The sequence below is a fragment of the Pomacea canaliculata genome, linkage group LG12 (genome assembly GCF_003073045.1).
Source record: "Pomacea canaliculata isolate SZHN2017 linkage group LG12, ASM307304v1, whole genome shotgun sequence".
Classification (NCBI taxonomy): domain Eukaryota; kingdom Metazoa; phylum Mollusca; class Gastropoda; order Architaenioglossa; family Ampullariidae; genus Pomacea; species Pomacea canaliculata.
The window spans coordinates 8,105,019-8,125,197 of NC_037601.1; the positions used below are offsets into that span (position 1 = coordinate 8,105,019).

General features: G+C 44.4%; 1 protein-coding gene across 1 annotated transcript; it reads left to right on the forward strand.

Annotated features, from left to right (window-relative positions):
• Positions 1-7,346: 7,346 nt before the first annotated feature.
• Positions 7,347-20,179, forward strand: LOC112577337. The gene is made up of 13 exons (XM_025260392.1): positions 7,347-9,607; positions 9,816-10,200; positions 10,345-10,443; positions 10,595-10,786; positions 11,877-12,069; positions 12,379-12,525; positions 12,716-12,999; positions 15,538-15,679; positions 15,863-16,110; positions 16,447-16,738; positions 17,068-17,301; positions 17,413-18,154; positions 18,552-20,179. Exons 2-12 carry the CDS (start codon positions 9,869-9,871, stop codon positions 17,794-17,796), a joined length of 2,547 nt encoding a protein of 848 aa, XP_025116177.1. The 5' UTR covers positions 7,347-9,607; positions 9,816-9,868; the 3' UTR covers positions 17,797-18,154; positions 18,552-20,179.

Sequence of the window (20,179 nt, forward strand, 5' to 3'; positions counted from 1 at the left end):
TCTGATACAGCTTCTCAGATTCCACCTCCCCTTAAAATCTGTTATTTGTCAATTACTACATTCTAGAAAAAGAACAGAAAGTTTTAGTTATCCGCTAGTAATGATGTAAATTTTAAAAATATCTATAAATATAAATTAATTTATGATTGTAGTAAACCTAACTCTAGCTTACGGAGCCAATTGCCTGTACCCATGTCCTTAATGACACTCAGTGCCAGAACCAAACCATCAGCCGAGTCACGACTTATGATTTACTTAAATTAGACACACTTTGCAAAATGTTTTGTTATCTTCGTTTGAAATTTTGCCAAACAAAGCTACGTACTCCAGAATAATTGTCCGCTAAACAAACTCCGAAGGCCATCTTGGCAGTTCAAACGACAGGAGGGAACCAAGGACACGTCTTTGTCAGAGCATTTCACACACTTCGGTACAAGGCCTTGTTCAAGTCATCAAAGCGGTGTACAAGGGCTCAATTAGCAGGGTGTTACTAGATTATGAAAGGTTTCCCTCACACAGTTCGTCAAGGGACTATACCGTTCAATATTTTTTTGAAGAACATCGTGCCAGAAACCTTTCATGACCATCGGCGCTCCATTTTCATCAGTGTAACTCAATTTCCTGTGTAACCTTCGATTTGCACACGTCATTGATTTGACAGCAGGCACCAGCAGCCAACTGCAAGAATTTGCCAACAGACTGACACAGAGTGCAAATGAATGTGGAATTGAAATCAGCGCTGACAAGAACAAAGTGATAGTTAACATCAACAACACCGGCAAAGAATAGATTGAAATAAATGGAGTACAGCTCCAGGAAGGGAACAGCTGTTGGGAGTTACCCTCATCAAACCAGCACAGGACCATATCGGCGACAACAGCAATGGTCAGGCTGGACAGGATCTAGCGAAACAACACCATCAGGTTTGTTATGCTGGACACAATGTACAAAAAAAATGTCCATTAAAATTTATTGGAGTTATTTTGGAACACTGGTCGATGGTGTTTGCGTTTGGGATGAAAGATGAGATATACTGTCGGCCCGGGCATGGCACTTCTTGGAGGCCGCATGCACTCACAGGGAGCCAGGGAGCCAGGGAGCAGGATGCAGCAGATCTGTAAAGACATCAGTCAGTGGCATGAGCAGGACCAAACACAACGCATGCGTGTATGTGTGTATGTGTGTATGTGTGTATGTGTGTATGTGTGTATGTGTGTATGTGTGTATGTGTGTATGTGTGTATGTGTGTATGTGGATGTAAGCCTGTTTTACTTGTATGTTTCGTTGTTTGATATTTGTATTTGTTATAAGCGGCGATTACTAGAGTCATGTGCATGTACAGTTTGGAGCAGGGAGCTCGTGAGTCTTGTCTGTAGCAAACATTTACTTCTTTCGTGAAGATACAGTATGGAAGGGGGAGGAAGTTACCAGTGAGTTTCCTCCCCTTTAAAACACGCACGTGTAAACGATGGTGGCACGTACAAGGTGCGAGTGCTCGTGCTGTGAAGTACATGACAAACACACACAGTCTGTTGGAGTGACAGACCTTGCGAAGGTGCGCCTAGTGCTGCTCTGGCATCAATCTACCTGTGTGCACAGAGGAAGCATATGTAAACAGATGAAGTGCAGCCAAACTCATATCATGAAGCGCCATTGAAAGTGTTGTGCAAGTTTCTTTTCAAACTTTCAAACTTTGCCGGACTTTGCGAACATTTCGAGCTTTACAAGATGGGGATTCTTCAGAGGTTGTGATACAAAGGTGTGTCTTTCATTTTATGTAAATCACAAAAAAGTGTCTATGCTGACCTGAAATAATTGTTGCCGACCGAAGTTTTGTTTAGTTGTTCTATTCGATGGACGCAATAAAAAAACGTAGCTTACATAAACTGTGAATTGCTCAACAGAAGCATATTAAAACAAACTGATGGGGGTCCTTTACCTTGCTAAAAAATAACATAATATTCAAAGATCCAGTTATTAAAGAAAAGATTGAGACGAACTGTAAATATTAGGTTTAATAACAGCCTCGCACGCACCCTCATGATTATGATTCTTGCAGTTATGGTTGGCATAATTTCTCCTATCTCCTAAAAAAAACCCACCGAATCGCTTATTCTACCATCCTAGTAAAAAAGAATTTCGTTACGAACTGGCTTTAAAGCAATGGATGGGATTTAAAAAAAAAACCATGCGTGCATGTGTACTTAAAAGAGGATCCATGTTACTTGGCACAAGGTCCGTGCAACCACCAGCAGCAGACGAGGCTTATCTTGCGGTCCCACGGATCACAAGTGTTGAGCGTGCAAGCCTCGTGAGATCTCGGGAAGAATACAAACAAGGCGGCAAACAAACCCCATCCTACCCTTACCTCCTCCTGTCCTTTGGTTCACAAGTGAAGTGTGTAAAACACGCTACAGACTGCACCCAGGGTGGACACGTGGACACAGTCACGACCCTGGTTACCTTCATTCTTTGTTGTCCGGAAAAGTAGTTCACAAGCGGGTTGGGACAGGGAATGTTGGAACATCCAGGGTAGACGTCTTCGTAATTATCAAGCCTGCTGATATTACTTTATATTATTTTACCCCCAGGGCCTCTTTGCCAGTTTTTCTAACTACCATCCCTTGGGCAAAGCAACATTCGCGGAGTCTGGACACCGTGTTGTAACATAGAAGACAAGACTCCTCTCTTTGATTTTCCCAAATTACCCAAGATGCAACCACTCACCCTTGCTTCATAACTTTGAACCCTGGTCATTCACTGGTCTGGGTCTGTATGTGTGTACAGACCTGCTATGTACTCGGTCATTCAGTAGTAGGTATCTGGCTATTCGATGGTACTTATCATCAGCCAGTAGGGATACGTGTAATAATGTGAGATGTTTGCTGCTTGTATCATTCTGTCATTAAACATATCCTAACAAGATATACCTCAATCATCGAATCTTCATATTGTGGTAAGAGTCACAGGATTAGTTTAGTCACCATATTGACAGCTAAAATGATTTAAAGCTCAATTTTATTTTATTGTCCCCTACTCAAGGACATAGGATGCTGATTGGTAGCAATAGGTTTTACTAGACACACACTGTTTCCTGAGTACATAAAATCAGGACCAAAGTGGAGCTGAAAATATTGACTCAACACATCATTAGTAGCCAGCCAAACCGTCCTCCGTCTTCACCATCGCTTGGTCAAACACTAGTGTTGATGTCGGCAATCAGAAGACTATGGTGATTCTGTGTTCGACCTGCTCAGTGAAGCTTGCTAAGAAAGTTCAGCAGTTATATAATCCCCTGGTAGACGCTTGTCAACACTGAAATAAAGGTGTTCTCCCACAGAACATCACTCTCATTACTCAAGCTTACAAACCCCTGGCGGCAATCAATGGATTTCCAAACAAGGGCGGTTACCGCATTCATGCGGTTGTGAAAAGAACTGGGTGGATTGGTGTACTATCTCAATTTCAGACCTGAAACCTCTGAATGAGAGATAATTTTTCTATTTTTAACATCGTCAGCACAAAATGGATTTCTTTAGGTAAATGATAGGACATATATTCCTTTCAGCTTGATGCTGATTGCCTAAGATGAAGATTGTCAAATATCTTCCATTTAATTTATTGTGGGTATTAGAAGATTGAAAAAAACTTGATTGAAAATGTTTTTGTCAAAGGCATCAATAAAAATAATGGTTATTTTGTATTTCTAGTGAAAGAGAAGATCAGTGGAATGGATCTAGAGAATATGAAACAGACTCATGAGCACGCACACACGCAGTCAGGCACTTTGTAAGACGCTCGGTGGCGCAAGGGCAGCGCTTGTCACCAATACAGTGAGAGTTGGTTGTTCTGGGTTCATATCTCGTCTCGGCACAATGTTTTTTTTTCTGCATTTGGCATATGTTTACACGTCTGGCTGCCCTACTGTGATACAACCTTCTCTGCTGGCTTGGCGTAAAACACCAATCCCCTGTCCCACTCTCTCTCTCTCCACATCGTAAAAGAGTTGAAATCTGTTCTCTGCGAATGTTTACGAGCTCTATGGGCTTTCGCTTAGCCCCGTTGCTATGAATCTTAACTGCCCTCTTGTCCAGCCTATTGCTATACGTTTTTAAGGCATTTCAAATTCCTAAGGATATTTCTTGAAGGGGAGTATTGTATGACTGGATTGTTACACAGAGCCGTTAATATAATTGTTAACACTTGTTATGCTTCTTAGGTATTTATGATCTAAGAGTTATCTCTTCATATACTTATAAACCATTCACCCCTTGAAATGGGCTGAAAGCTTACTCAGTAAGGTTTGTTCGTTTGGTCGTTCTCTCTCTCCCTCCCTCCCACACACACTGTCACTTCTAGGTTTTTCCTTTCTTAGCCCCCTTCCTTACCTCCCCCTATCTCGTACTCTAGGGTCCCCTGTTTATCTCCACCAAACCATCAGTGAAGTATTGTCTAGCCTCATCAAGCTGTCGATTTGCCCCACGGTCTGGGGCAGGACGCACAAGTGCTGCGCGTGCTACACGAATATTTGAATGTTTTCCCAACGGCAATAGTTCAGTTATTACCTTAAATATATTTAATATTTGCAATTCGATCAGTGCTAACATATGTCGCAATGTGCAATACAATGGCGGCTCAACTGTTAGGCAATATTAAACGAAGGGTCGATGGTTCGAGGCTTCACCTCACGCTCTTCCCCTCACCAAAGCAGAAATAGGTATATGATTTTAAGGACAGGTTTAGTTCTACTTTCTATATTCACTTGACAACATATGAATGCAGATAAAAGTATCACCACACATGTTAGTGTTAGTGTCGCCTATACCGAGGCCTTCCGAACTTTACTTTGCTGCCCCAACGATCAGAGTCGGTTGAGAACATCTTTACCATTTTTTTTTTATACCAAAACATGTTGAGACATTTTTTAAAGTAAGTCAAGCTGGGGTCTTTCTTTTGTATTTTGTTATTTAAAAAAATTTTTTTTTGATAGTTTCAATCTGATGACAGTAGGAACTAACACGAGCTAAAGAGAGCAAGTCTAATGACATTTGTGATGGAAATAATCAGAAAGGATCTGACAGCAACTGATAAAGTTTCTCTGAATGTAAAGGAAGATAAATCTCAGTTTTCGTGAAAGGCCAACATAAAACCCAGCGAAGGGGAAAGATTTCCTGGGTTTTACCGTTTGGAAGATCGTTGAAATCAATTAATTAAGAAGACCCTGCACGTCCTGTGGAGCTTCCCTTTGTGGCTTGGCCAGTACTTGACAAATGGTTGAAATGTTTCACGCACGCAAGCAAACTTCTAGGAATATTTCAACCAAACATGTCGATGGTCATCATTGAGGAAGTCGATTTAGTCCAGAAAAAAAGTCGAGACAGAGAAATCTATAAGGAACAGGGTTTTTATTGATTGAAGTGGAAAATAATTGAACTATTTTGCACGGTTAATTACCCCGACAACTGTCCAGAGCTCACGATGTTAACTTAGAAAATCTTGCTTGGCGTCTTCACGAAAATTGCATCTTTATAGGGCTTCATTCTGTATGTTTATTTGCTGTCTCTTTTTGCTTTGTTTGTTTGCTTGCTTGTCGTTGTAATTGAGGTGTTTGATCTAGAAGAAGAAACCAATTTAGCAACAATTTTTTAGCTCTGTGATTGTGCACTTACCGGAAGAGACCAACCGAGTAGTATTTTTGTAGTGGAGGCAAGAGTATGGAATGACAACCTGAAAACGAATGACATACAGCAATAGAATTGGTTGCTATGGCAGCACACGTTAAAAACTCTGTGGTAGAGGTTGTCGTGATGTCAGAACATTAACCTGTTTTCAATCCTCTCATTCTGTCTACCCAGACATGTCATGACATTCAAGTTTTAAAAGAAATCGGACAGAGATTTTTCGTTTTCAAGGTGTAGCTCTCTCATTCGTCCTGTGCTTGAGTCTGACAAGGTTTTTTTTTTTTTCAATTATACCGTTCTCTTTTGCTTTAATGGTACCTGCAGCTAAGCCAGCAGCCACACGAGAGTTCTCAAGGGGAGCGAACCCACACCGCGCTTACCGGCCTTGCTGTCATTGTGCCGCATGCACTTGGCGGACCTCTGGATGGAGAGTGGTGTCTGTCGTTACCTCTCCATGTCAATACCGCCATGATAAAGTGTTCACGCATACAGACGTTTCTAATTAAGCAGCTCGATATTGTAACTGTACTTGTGTTAATATTCGTGATCGTGACTACACTGTCCAGGCTGCTTCGTGGAGCACCAAGCACCGGACAAGACCCCCTGAAAAAAAATTAGTCGACTGAAAAAGAAGGAAGAAAAAAGAGAAATAACCAGATGTAATTGAAACAAGTAAAATAATGAGAGTATTTCGCCATTACCATACGTAGTAATGCGATTCGATTATTATTGTGTTTACTAAAACAAGTCCATCCATTAGTGTGAATACCGCTTACACCACAGTCTCCCACAGTCTGAGACCCGGTCATCCACTGACACTCATTGTCTGTCCGTACACTAAATGTTAGGATACTTATCTTTCATTTTTTTCTATCTCGTGCGCTCGTGTTGTGGCCTCGCGACGGGAATACTTCAGTAAAAATATTACTGATATTCATTTGCTGATTGCTTGTCCAGGTCCGATCATTTTGAAAAAAGCCCCGAGCACACTATGATCTGATTATTATTCGATATATTTGAATATGCTTTCCCAATCCCACACCTCTCCACATGAATCAATAGAATGTTCTGCTTGGCATCGTCAGGACAGGTGTACCAGGACGATTCCTGAGTGTAACGGGATCTGTCTTCAGTAGGTATGACTGGATTATCATGTACCCAGTCCTAACAAGTTCTCCACCCTCAGCTTACTTTACTTTCCTCAGGTCTGACTCATCTGTGGTGAAGGATGAGAATGTCCTCGATGGTCTCGGGATATCGCCATCGTCATCGAGGCTACTGGCTTTTGTTTGTCGAGTCGTCGTGTCAGGTTGCCGCGATTGTCATCGATGAGAGCTGTGTGGCAGATCTGTGTGTTCACATCCATCCTGCTGAGTGTGTGTGAGAGAGAGAGAGAGATGTTTTATGAGTGGATCTCATCTACACATCATTAAACACACATTTTTTTTTACCTTTACATCCCTTAATGCATCCACCCTGCCAGAACATGTGTGTCGGTTCAGATCCCGTCTCCGCCACTTGTAATCTGTATTTGACGTCTATGTACAACATCTACTGTCTTCCCAACCTCACCCTGATATACAGCCTCGATATACTATGTAACAAACTATGAAACAAGGGCCAGTAGTGTTAATGAAGTAATATCAATATTTATTTTGCAGAGACTTTAAGTACAGCTTCCGTCTGAAATTCTGTATTTTGTATTTCTCACCTCAACTCTCCAGCCTTTGTTTTCTTATACCTTGCATCTTATATCACCTATCTCGTGTCTTACTAAAACCAGCGCCATGTCACTGATTTAATATCTTTGTTACAAGTTTCTAACCTTCAACACCTGATGTTTTGTGAGGGAATCCAAGTATTTATTTATTGCTCGTAATCTTCTGACATTTTGAGTGGTTATACTTAACTGTCGTGTCGGTATGCTTGCTCGCGTCAGGGGGAGATGGGGAAGCATGTTTACTTGGTTACATTTATTTACCGGATATTCTCTGACGTCACATGTTGACCTGTCCGTCTTGTCCACTTTAATAACAGAATGCTTTTTATTATTATTATTTTTTTTTGATAGGTTCTCCGTCTCTGTCCTCCTCGTCAGCTCCTTTTTCGTTTTTTTTTTTCCTACCACTGCCTCAGCACCCACTATCGATACCTTTCATCGTTTTTTTCCTTCTTTCTTTCTTTACTTACTACACCACGAGGTCTTTCTTTTCTTTCTCCCTTGTCTCTCTAGCATACATGAGCATACACACAACACTCTCTCTCTCTCATTCCTTTTTTTTTTCTATTACACACTCACAATCTCTCTCTCTCCCTCTGTCATCCATCTTTCTATTTATCGGCTGCTATCGTCAACAAATGAGTTTAGTAGATTCCCCATAACTACAATGAATGCATCACTCATGCAGCTCGCAGTCTGTCATCACGGTTTAATTTTGTCGGCGATGCGCTCGGTTATCTGCCCTTCCTTTGTCAAGCGCTTCGTCTCCACAATTGATCCTCCATCGGTGCCGGGGAGGAGGGCGAAACCAGCGAATCGTTTGATCCACATGTTTGGTGATAATCCAAATGACATCGATTCAGTCGCTGATATTTGACTAAATCTTTGTGAGCCGCAATGCCAGTGGCGAGCGTTGGATTTGAACAGCGCCACGTCACACAGCAGGATGCGCGCGCATCTCACAGGGGAGGTTGGGTGCTTTTATTTATTTATGTTTTTTTTTTTAAGGTCGCTATCTGTTCTGGAAGGATTTCAAGTTTCGTGCTTGTCATTTTTTTTTTTTTTTTTTTACAATCCTACTTTGCGTGCGTCCATTATTTTGATGATGTTATTTATATCAAAACGAAGGGAGGCTCTCAGAATAAAAGTCGCAGCTGTCGTCTCTGTCGGAGTTACATCCATAGTCGCAAAGTGTCAGCACGTGCAGTCCGGTGTTCCTGCTGCGTAGCCAGGCTGCCACCCGCTGTTACCATGGAGCCCGCACGGAGGGCGCGGTGACAGACACACAGACGTGTAGTTTGTACGGGTAGCGTTCTTACTTCCGAACGTAAGCCACACGGGTAGACAGACCACCGGAGTAGGTTCTATCACAGCCTCCACAGCAACAGAAATGTCGGCGAGAGCGTGTGAGTGAACAGAAGTGTCAGTGCCAGAGTTGGAGTTAAAAGAAAACTAACTGTGCGTCCAATCTGGTAAGTGATTGTTTGTATTTGACTATTATCTATTGTACATATATATGTGTGTGTATTTTTTCTTGTTCTCTCTTTGTGTGTCTGTTAATATAATCTAATTCTAGGTGAGTAATTATCAGCCATCTGTCATGACACAAAGCATTATAGTAACTATAGCTCATTTCAAGTGTATTAGGAGTTACGCTGTACTTTGCCTTTTTATAAAACATTTCTGATACTCTTTTTTTCCCTTTCTCTTTCTCGTTTTCCTCTTTATCTTTCTCTCTTTCTCCCCTTTTTCCTCTCTGTGGTTCCTTTTCTTCTGCAAGCTCGGTCGACGATTTCCTACAAGCATTCAACTTGTAATCACTTTGTGTCCTAGGTACTTTAAAATCACATTTTCCCCCATTAGGTGCAATCTGTGATCACCATTTTGTGGTGGTGTTTAGGCGTAGGGAGCTCACTGCCTAGTGTAAACATGATGATGATGATGATGATGATGATGATGATGATGATGATGATGACCTCAATGCCTAAAACATAAAGAAAGCTTGATATCTTGTGCCCAGGGAACCCAGACACTGAAATATCCGACGGTTGCAGGCTCTATAAAAAGGTAATTTCTGACTGTGCAACAGCAGCAGATAAAATGGCCGCCCACATCGTAGGGATGCAGCATCATGCAGAAGTCGGGCCGGCAAAAGCTTGAGGAGGACATCAGATGAAGCTTGCGAGTGACTTCTAGCAGAAGGGAGGTAAGCAGACGGTGGGGTGGACTGTAGGCGTGCAAAGCATCACATGGTGACTAGAGACACGACAGCAGACATGGACGGGCGCACGTAAACTATCTTGTCAAGATATTCTGTGGACATATCATGTAGAAGCTCCCAAGATGTTGTCTAGCCTGTTTTACTCCTCAATCTCATTTTAAAATATGTTTCTAAAAGACCAGGCATGTTCCAGATATCTTCATCAGCCCGCTGCTGCAAAATCTTCTCATTGAAGACGACCCAAACATGAGAATCTCTCTTGCGTACCTCTACGTAGTGTACAGCATCACTGGGTTGTCTTCCTTACCGGAAGCGGAAGCATCAGATCCGGTGAGAGTGCGTGGGGTCGGCGCCAGCTTCCCGAACGACGTCTACCAGACGTGGATCCCTTCTTACAAGGCTTCCAGACAACATGTTGTGGAGCTGGACATGTCCTACAGCGCCGACGGCAGTGGCGAGGGCATCAAACAGATCCTAGAGAACAACCGGAACATCGAGTACGCAGGCTCCGACTTTCCCTTGACTGACGAGGAAATGGCCAGAAGCCCGGATCTGGTCATGATGCCAACGATGGCAGGGTAGGAGGACCTGTAGCTACCGTTCTTGTCGTGATGCTGCTGTTGTTGTTGTTGTTGTTGTTGTTGTTGTTGTTGAGTCCTGTCTTATTTCAAAGCTTTGTCTTACGATTACTGTTCATTATATGTGAGAGGCGTGTTTTTCAGGGGCACAGTACTCGCCTATAATCTACGAGAATGTAGCAGCAGTGACAGCCTCAACCTCACCAGACACCACGTCGTCGGTATTTATAACGGCACTTACAGGTGCGTGAAACTTCAATTACGAACTCGTACAGGTGTTTGAAGACAAGTTTATAACCCTATCCACGTTAACATTTCATCATCATCACAAACACACACACAAGATTTATTTCTTGTATAATGGCGGACTCTTCCTATTTCCTGTAAACAACAGGTACTGGAACGAAAGTACGATGCAAGCCATCAACCCCAACTGCAAGCTGCCCAGTCATGAAATTCTTGTCATCGCCCGCAGCGACGATTCTGGAACCACCAGCATGTTCACCGAGGCGCTCAGTTCCTTTAGCTACGAGTGGAATGTCACCTTCGGCGTGTTTTCTGCCGGCGTCAACAGGACCACCGACAGGTAAGCAGCACTGTGGATTCTCACCTGTCTACTCAAATGTTATCTACCTGACATTGGTGTCTACATTCTGAATATTTATGCCTTATTAAGTCAAAACTGTTTTAGGGAAGAAGTAAATAATTTATATTATTTAGGTAAAGTTCAGTCTCAGTTGTTTTGTTTTCGTGATTATTTCTTACTACAAGTTCTTGCTGACTACGTAAGTTGTCACAGACAGGTAAGGCTTTTAAGGTAAGACAGGTAAGGATTTTAAAATGCGACAGTTCAGAAGTTTTATGGTTGCTGGCAGTCATCGACAAATCGACAGTAGGGTGCCAGGGGACGAAAATATCTTCTAGTCCGATGTCAGAGATGCTGTTTTATTTCTGTCAGCCCTCTTCTCGCTGTCAGATGAACCTTGTTGCTAAGCACCGTGCGCCCAGTCCCGCTAATTGGATGGAAACTTCTAGCAGACATTATGAAGCATCCTTTACAAATGTCAACAGTTTTAATGGCCCTCAACTCCGCAGTCGACGGAACTAACACGAACCACATGAACATTCACAACAGGTTCTACATCCGGTCCTTCAACTAAAGATAATTTGAGTAGCACGTGATCGGCTCTGATTTTGGCAAATGTCGCTATATTAAATGTTTGATTTTGTCACAGACAAAAAAAAAAAAAAATCTGTTTATTTTGCACGACAAAGAGTGCTATTTATGGATCACTTTCGACTGGTTTCTTGGCTGTGCAAACAGTTTTGAGATTAAACCCCATCTTGGCAGTCCCATAATGGTAGAGCAAAGTCGACTGAAGTGAATGCAGAAACTTTTCATCTAACACCTATTAAGCTTTTAAAAAAATAGAACAGACAAAGACGCTGAAACGTCAAAGCAACCGGGTATCCGCTGCACGTGCACACCCTGAGTAAACCTGTGGGGAAACCAAACACGGTTATCGAACCTTATGAAGATCTTAAGAACAACGCAATCTGTTGTGGTGTGAACATAATTCAAAGGTTCTTGTAATCTCACACATACAAACACACAGTCTACATGCCTCGGTCTACATGCCTCGGTCTCCAGTCACACAGTCTCCATTGGTGTTCAGCCCCCAGGTGTGGGACAGCAGCATCATCCACATGCTGGCAGACGGCAACTTTGGGATGCTGGGACTAGTCAAGTCTGTGCGCTATTCCATCGGCTACATGTCGACCAGCACGGCCAGAGACCACTCACTCTCCTTCGCCTACATCCAGAACCAACACGGCGAGTTCACCCAGCCGACCAAGGAGTCTGTACAGGTAACTAGGAATCTCATACAAACAACGTTGTAAGTGGTTCACTGTGTCTAGAAAACGGCGTATGAGCCGGCATGCGTGTTTGGGGGGCTTTGTGTCCTGAGGGTTCCTGGTTCGAGGCCCAGCTACTTTAAAGTGACGTGGCATGCCGTCTGGGACGTCAATGTCATGGTGCATCCTGGAACAGTCTGACCCTAGCACAACAGATATACAGAAAATAACAATTATGCACCAAAAATGCTATTTACAAAATCACACAAGGCTCGCGTGCTCTTGTGTACATTAGTTTGTTGTCCACGTTTTGTTTTACAGGCCGCCATGGACTCTTGGGCCACAGACTCGAACCTAACTCGGCGACTAGCAGATGGACACCTGCCAGGAGCCTACCCCATCGCCAGCTACAGCTACCTCATCATGTACCGGACAAAGATGACGCAATGTGATTCAGCCAAAGAGCTTGTCAGGTGTCTGTCATTGTTGTCGGATGTGTAGCATTGCTGGCAGACATGTAACATTGTTGTCGGATGTAGTATTATTATCGGGTGTGTGGACTAGCAACTATTAGAGTGGGGTGGGACGAGATCCACACGAGATGTGGGTCCAACCTTTGCGTGTCTCTATCGTCTACGTGTCGGGATCCTGCTTTCAGGTACGTGCTGTGGTTCTGACGACTCCGTCCGCCCAGCGCGACTGCGAGGCCAAGGAGATGGTGCCGCTGTCGGACAAAGTGGCTCAGCGGGTGCAGCAGGAGGTGCTGCAGACGGTGCGCTGCCAGGGCCGCAGCACGTGGAACGAGATGCAGGCCGACATGGAGGCGGAGAACGCCGCCAAGAAAACCTGGATCCTCCCAGTCGCCATCTCCCTCCCCATCTTCGCCGCCATCGTGCTGACCCTCCTGGGCTACATCGCGTGGCAGAGGTACAAGCTCGTCAGGTGAGCACTGTTCACTATCTCTCGTACTACCATCTTAGCCCCGGGTGTAAACATATTTTTCGCATGACTGGGTGTACTTCGTTACAAGAAAAATCAATATGGGTGACGCAAAAGTGCTGAGACCATTTTCATCTACCCATTCATCTTCTAATGACAATTCCTATCTTCCTATCTTCCAAGCACACACCTAGACACACCTAACCCTAGACACGGTAAACCATGTTCTCGAACTTTGTACCTGGAGCTTTATCTAGTGAGCGTGATCATGCGCTTTATAAATCATATATTTTGTTTCTCATCATCATCAATCATCAATCATCATCATCATCATTCTCCGTTTTTTAACTTTCCATCAATTTTCACTTTCATTCCATCTATGGTATTGGCTGGTCATTTGTGCTCAGCTGAGACAGATTTGTTCAATCTTGTCTCTGTTTCACTGTTTGCTTCTGTCTTATTACACATCGAGTGCTCTCCAAAATACCTTCCCATAAACCTCTTGGATTCCCTGCTCTGCAGAATCTGCCAGACACAATTTCCTAATATTAGGATTTGATCCCAGGATAATTACTCCAAATTAGTCCCGGGTGTCTTGTTTGTCTTGCCATCCTGTTTCTGGTTCTAGCCGACTTTCATGATGTCACTGCAAAGCCGGGATTTTGGTGGTTTGAGATTGAAGTGCTATTAGAATAACAGAGACTATTATGGGAAAAGAAAATTGGGATGACGTGTGTGCCAACAGAGATTACAGCGAACTATTTTCACTCCCGTTCTTGACACTCCTGTTTACTCCCCTGGTGTCATCAGCGACTGGAATAGTCTCATCTGAAGACGATGTTACTTGTGTGCTCACACAGAGTTATTGCGATTATATGTCAGAACAATATTACAAGATTAAGGTCACACCTGGAAGCAATGAAGAAATTAGTTTATTTAAGTGGAAACAAAGAAATGAGACATTTAGGTGGAAAGTGAGAAGAACTCATATTACACTCATTCAAATAAACAAAAACTTTGGATGCACAAGTGGAAACATAATAATAGACATTACACGTGGAGAGTAAATCATTTTGTCTTCCTCCGCTCGGCACACTAATGTCTTCCTCATCTCCTTTTCATGTCTACGGAATAACACTAACAAAATATTTGTCTAAGACCAAGTTTCTTCGGCGCATAAAAGGAATTTTCCAAGTATTATGTTTTGTGTATCGGACAAAGATTCAAAGGAACAAACAACTTATATTTTCTGAGAACCCGCGCGTGCATCAAGTTAGAAATGAGAGATCATCAGAAATGATTCATCTGTTGACACTGGCGATGCTGTGGGAAGGAGGAGAGACATCCCAGACAGCGACTGTTTATTCCTGGATTGTTATGAAGCTTTCTTATGTACAAGCGATGTTTTATTGATTGTTGTGTTCAGCCATACTCCTTCGTCAATACGTTTTGTAGAATTTCTCATCCAGCTTATTGTTGTCCGCATGAACCCTGGAACAGCTACGAGATTTTCCATTAGTTGCGACCTTTTCTGAAAAATCGCTTTTGTCTGCCATCAACATGATTCTCATACAGCTCACTCCCCTCTTCACCAGTATTTACATCAAATTTCAGTTATTTGTGTTTCTAATGACATTAACCAATTATAAACATTTGTTACCATCTATTCATTGTCTTTATTGGGGAGATTGGTGGCGCAATGACAGAAGCGTCTTTAACCACGACTTGTAAGAATCGGTTGTTGTAGGTTCGTATCTCGGCTCCGACATACCCCCCATCTCTCTCTCTCTCTGTAAAATCCTTTTACAGGGCTGACTGTCGGTGGTTTATTATAGTTACTTCAGTTTTCTACATGCTATGGGTGTGTGTATGTGCGTGTGCGAGTCATCTAAAACTGCAGTGATAACACGACACAGCAGGAATGGCAAAACCCATTGTAATATAATAATCTATTGCTTTCTTTTTCTTGTTTTATTTTTCGATGAATTCCATGATTTTACATCTGCTCATTTGCCTTACTGTAAATAGTAAGTTAATTTTGAAAGATATGTACTTGTCAGTTTGTGTTGCGGAGTGCAGTTTCCACAGACCATAACTAATGCACTCAAGTTCCCTTTCAACCTGAGTAATGGTCACTCGTTGCCGGATATCACAGATTAAACACCTGAGTCAACAGATCGGATTGATTTGTCAGGTGCAGTCCGTGCAGCCGCCATTGTACAGAATTCCTGACCAAGCTGAATATTGTTTTGCTTTATGTAACTATCACAATGCTGTCGGCATACAGAGACACATCAAACATGACTTTAGTGGAGCATGGACCGGTCACAATTGTCTTCATGTCTGGCTTGCCTCTCTGGCACTCCTTTTGCTTCCCTCTCTCTTTACAGGAGTACACGCGGCGTGTGTGTGTGTGTGAGAGAGAGAGAGAAAGACAGACGGCCATAAACACAGGTAGAAACAATGATTGAGAATGTCTGCTTCTCGTATTTAGTATTCAAGTGTCTGCCTGTTTGTTGTCGTGGCTGAAGAATGATCGAGAACGACGAATGGGACATTCCCATCGAGGAGATCGTCTTCTACGAGGACAGACAGGGCACGTCCAGCGGCAAGTCCCAGATGCACAGCTTTCAGGTCCCTCAAGAGTTTTGTCTCCATCAACGAAATCGAGGACGGAGACGAGGTACAAAGACAGGCGGACAGACACACAGGCAAACAGACACACCGGCTCAATTCTTCCAATAAAGTTTCTATGACCTCTCATGAGTAAATGTTTCTGCATTTGAATGTGTATGTTTTACGTATGTTCAGTATGGTGCGAAGAGACTGTGATGATCTCCCCTTGACTTGCATCTTGTCTGTGCAGCTGCTGCTGCAGATCCTCCAGTGGCCCGGCAAGTGGAAGGCCCACCAGGTGGGCGTGCGGCTGCTGGAGGTGAGTGAGCTGCGCTCGGTCAACCGCGAGCTGAAGAAGTGCATGCTGTGGCTGCGCGACACCGTGCTGCACCCCAACGTCGTGCGCTTCTACGGCCTGACGGAGGTGGAGCTGGACCGCTACGTCATCGGCGAGTACTGCGCCAAGGGCTCCATGGTGGACATCCTGCACAGCGATAAGTAGGGAAGGCAAGAGCCGTGTGCAGCATGCATGTGTGAAAGAAAGAAAAAAAAATGAGAAAGTATGCAAGACAAATAAAAACAAACCTAACGATGAAATGTAAAGCAAATAAATAAATAATAATAAATAAAAAAAAATAACCAATTACAAAAAAACCCAAAACACAATAAAAAATTCTAATTAAATATTTAATAAAACAACGAAAAAAAACCAAACCAAAACAAAAAAACAACAAAAATTAAGAACAAAAAAGCCCCAAAACAAAAGACAGAAAGAATGTAAAAAAGAAAGAACATAATAAAAAAAAAAATAACAGAATATTTTTCTTTCTTCAGGTACAACTTCAACAACGACTTCAAGTTGTCGCTGTCGACGGACATCGCCAGTGGCATGGCCTTCCTGCACGCTAGCGGCGTGGTGCACGGGCTGCTGTGCTCGGCCTGCTGCATGATCGACGCGCGCTGGACGGTCAAGGTTGGTGACTGGGAGTTCGTCAAGATGCTGACGGCCGCGGTGCCCACCAAGCGCACGCTGCAACTGCTGCGCAGCAAGGACGACGACAACCACGCCAATCCCCTCCGCGACTTCTGGGTGGCGCCGGAACTGCTGCGTGCGGACTTCATGACGGTGAGTTCCCTCCCCTGCTTCAGCAGCACATGGGTTATATTTTGTCGTTATTTGTTGTGCTCGGCTTTTGTTTACATGATTTTGGGTGAGTTGTGTTGGTTTTACATCGTCCGTCCGTCTATCTGTCTGTCTGTCTGTCATTTCATATTTTTATGTCGTTTTTTTCATATCCCTTTGTACTGCTACCTGGTAAGATGCATACAAGAAAGGAAAGAAAGAAAAACAAAAGAATGAAGAATGAAAAATGTGCCTGGGTGCGTGTGTGCACAGACGTCTTACTGGTCATCAATCATCACAAGTTTGCTGTCATGTGACATCTGCGTCTCTAGGACCCGACCTTCGCATCCGACGTGTACAGCTTCAGCATCATCCTACAGGAGGTCTACACGCGCGAGGACCCGTATGCAGAGCTGGCCGACACCATGACCTCAGAGGAGGTCATCCGTGCCGTGTGCTTCAACCACCTCCGCCCCGCGCCTACTGATGACACCCCCGTCCGTGTCCGGCAGATCATGGAGATCGCGTGGACAGAAAACCCCGCCGCCAGACCCAACTTCGACCAGGTGAGTACCGCTCATGAAAGTGAGATTACCACTTTCCATCTACTTTATATTTTATTTCACGAATGTAAAGGATCTTGCGATGTGTTTCTAATCGGTTGGGATGCTGTCCAGATCGTCAAGATGCTGCGCCAGAGCCGCTCCACCCGCAAGTCGGTGCTGGACAGCATGATGGAAGCCATGGAGGAGTACACCCTTCACCTGGAAGAGCGGGTGGCCGAGCGGTCAGCGGAGGCGGGGGTAGCCAAGCACAACCTGGAGACCCTCCTCGCCGACCTCGTACCCCGCCACCTGGTGTCACGCTTGGCCTCTGGCGGAAGCCTGCAGCCTCAGACCTTACTCCAGCCTGGGCATCGTGGTGACCGAGATCGTGGGCCTGTCTTCCGCTCTCGCGCATGCGCCTCCAAAGGATGTCCTCGCGGTTCTCCACGACGTGTGCCGCTACCTGGAGGCCGTCGTCAAGAAGCGCGGCGCCTTTCAGACTGTCATAAGATCTGATCTCCACGCCGCGCTGCTAGGTCTGGAAGGGGAGATTACTTTCATGGACCAGCGCTGCGCTGGAGTGGCCGGCCTTGCCTTTGAAATGGTGGATGCTGCCTTTAAGGCCAAACCTGTGCGTTCCGAACCGCCGAGACCATCCTCAGTGTTCGAGTTGGGGCACACGTTGGGCAGGTGGTGACAGGGATGATAGGGGGCACTTCCCCAAGTTCGTGTTCCTTGGAGAAGGCGTGGAGGTCGCCAAGGCATTGGTCACGTGCTCGGAACCTGGCAGGGTCAGAGTGTCCAAAAATGTCTTCTCGCACCTCGAAAGAATCTAGATTTTGTGTCTGAGGAGGCCGGCTGGGTCATCTGCGCGGTGAGGAACGTTTATCTTCTAAAATTTTATTGTTTAGACCTCACACTTATTCCAATATTATTTGCAATGCACACTTATAAAGAAGCACTTAGCTGAGCCCCTTCCTTGTTTTAATCCTCCGCTTGCTGCTTTAAAAGCAAAAACTTTCGCTTCTTAATTTAACCTATTAAACACTTCTCGTCGAAGATAAAGGTCAGAACAAACTTTCTTAATATAGTTGCTATGAAGAATATTTATCTTTAGTAAAGACCAGACCACAAACGTGACTTACATCGCAGACTAAATGTACTTTCCGAGAGTAAAGTCAGGAGGTGCTTTGTCAAATTTTGATAAATTTATTTAATAATGAAATAAAATATTTTTTTCTACATTAATTTAATTTTTCATCTCTTTTCAGGGAATGGAAATTGAATCCTACTGGTTAAAACCTCGTGTCGCCAAAACTGCCATTTCAGCTCCTTCGGACCATTCTACAGACTCAGGAGTTAGTCTCGAAAATTCTCGTCCTGATTCTCGTGGCTCTGAGAATGGTGACGCAGATCCAACGTTTGCGATCTTCACAGAGGAAAGTGAATCTGTAACTTTGCAGCAGACAAGTCGGTGGGCTTCACGCGAGCGGCACGCATCCCATAATAGTCAAACCAAGATGTCCGACCACCAGTGGCTCCTACTCATCAGCGACAGCAGCGACTCCTTAGTGACATTAGAGAGGAAGAAGAAGCCCACCAACCCTCGGTCTCTTCCTCCCACGAGCTACAAAGTCTCGAAACGTGGAACAGGTGAGAAAGAAATGTTCTTCAACATTAGACCACAGTCCTGTGTTGTTTACACAGCAAAATCAGCAACGGCAACGAGAAAACAACGAAACGCCACAACAACAACTTGAGTACAACGAAACGCAACAACAAGCAACAAGCCAGCAACATGTAATCGACCTTAGTCCTCGTTACAAGCAACCTCATGAGGGACAGCACCTTCAACCTTCAGCCATGGTGTCCAAAGAAAACTTCCAGACACAACCAGCCTCGTACCAGTCTTCGTCTGAGCACGATCAACAGGAGCCCAGAGCCGTGGCCTCCCAGGACATATCCTGCCCGATTCACATTCTCCTAACTCCGATTACCCCGTGGATCACGATTCGAAGGTTGTGCAGGAGTATCAGTTTACTTATCTGCGGTCCAGCCAAGACTCAACACCGACTCAGTTTTCTGGCCAATCCCAGCATTCAGCACGAGCTTTTTCTCTTCCACTTTCCTCTCTTCCTCCTCCTGCTCCTTCTCCCTCCTCTGCAGCGTCTCTGGACAACGATCTTCGCCCAAACAGGTCGAACGAGAATAGCTCCCTACATCTCTTGAACTCTCACCAGCATGAGATCTCGTTTGGTCAGTCATCGCAGCTTCCTGACGGCTCCCCTCCACCAGAAGGGAGGCGACTTCCAGCCATGATCGAAGTGTAGACGCCATTTCCCCGCCTCACCAGCTTCGTCACATCTCCACTCCCCCGTGTGCTGCGCCGCCATCTTTCCCGACGCCGATCACGCCGTTCGAAACTTTGTCGCCACTGGCAACCAGCGAAGAAGAATCCAGTCTCTCTAACAGCACTCCATGTACTTCTCATAATTCTGATGCTTCTGTTGTAAACTCTTCTCCGAGTGTTAAGAGTGTCAAGAAAGTTTCCACTCCTGCAACTGCAAAAGCTACAGTCCGCGGTCTACGGTCGACGGGGACAACGAATAGGAAAAGAATAAATAAGATTTATCCCAGATAATGAGGCTAGCTAAGGATGAATAATCATGGTAAGGATATCACGTGACTGAGGTCAGGTTCATCTCACGTTGCTAATTTAATGGCAGATGGCTGGCGCCACGAAGTGCAGTGTTAATGGACTGCTGACCAGCAAATCCAAGTGCAGTTGCCAGAGAGACCAGCCACATCCGTTTAATTCAGCCACGTGACGGCTGTTTAAACCCGCCCGCGCTCACAAACAACTTTCACGTGGGGTGTACATAACCGTCGTGTTTTTTTT

Bases quoted from the DNA above. Each gene is read 5' to 3' on its own strand.
- LOC112577337 (XM_025260392.1), top strand. From the start codon at position 9,869: ATGAGAATCTCTCTTGCGTACCTCTACGTAGTGTACAGCATCACTGGG. The intron at 10,444-10,594 runs GTGCGTGAAACT...TGTAAACAACAG, and splicing joins ATTTATAACGGCACTTACAG to GTACTGGAACGAAAGTACGA. The intron at 12,070-12,378 runs GTAACTAGGAAT...TTTGTTTTACAG, and splicing joins CGACCAAGGAGTCTGTACAG to GCCGCCATGGACTCTTGGGC.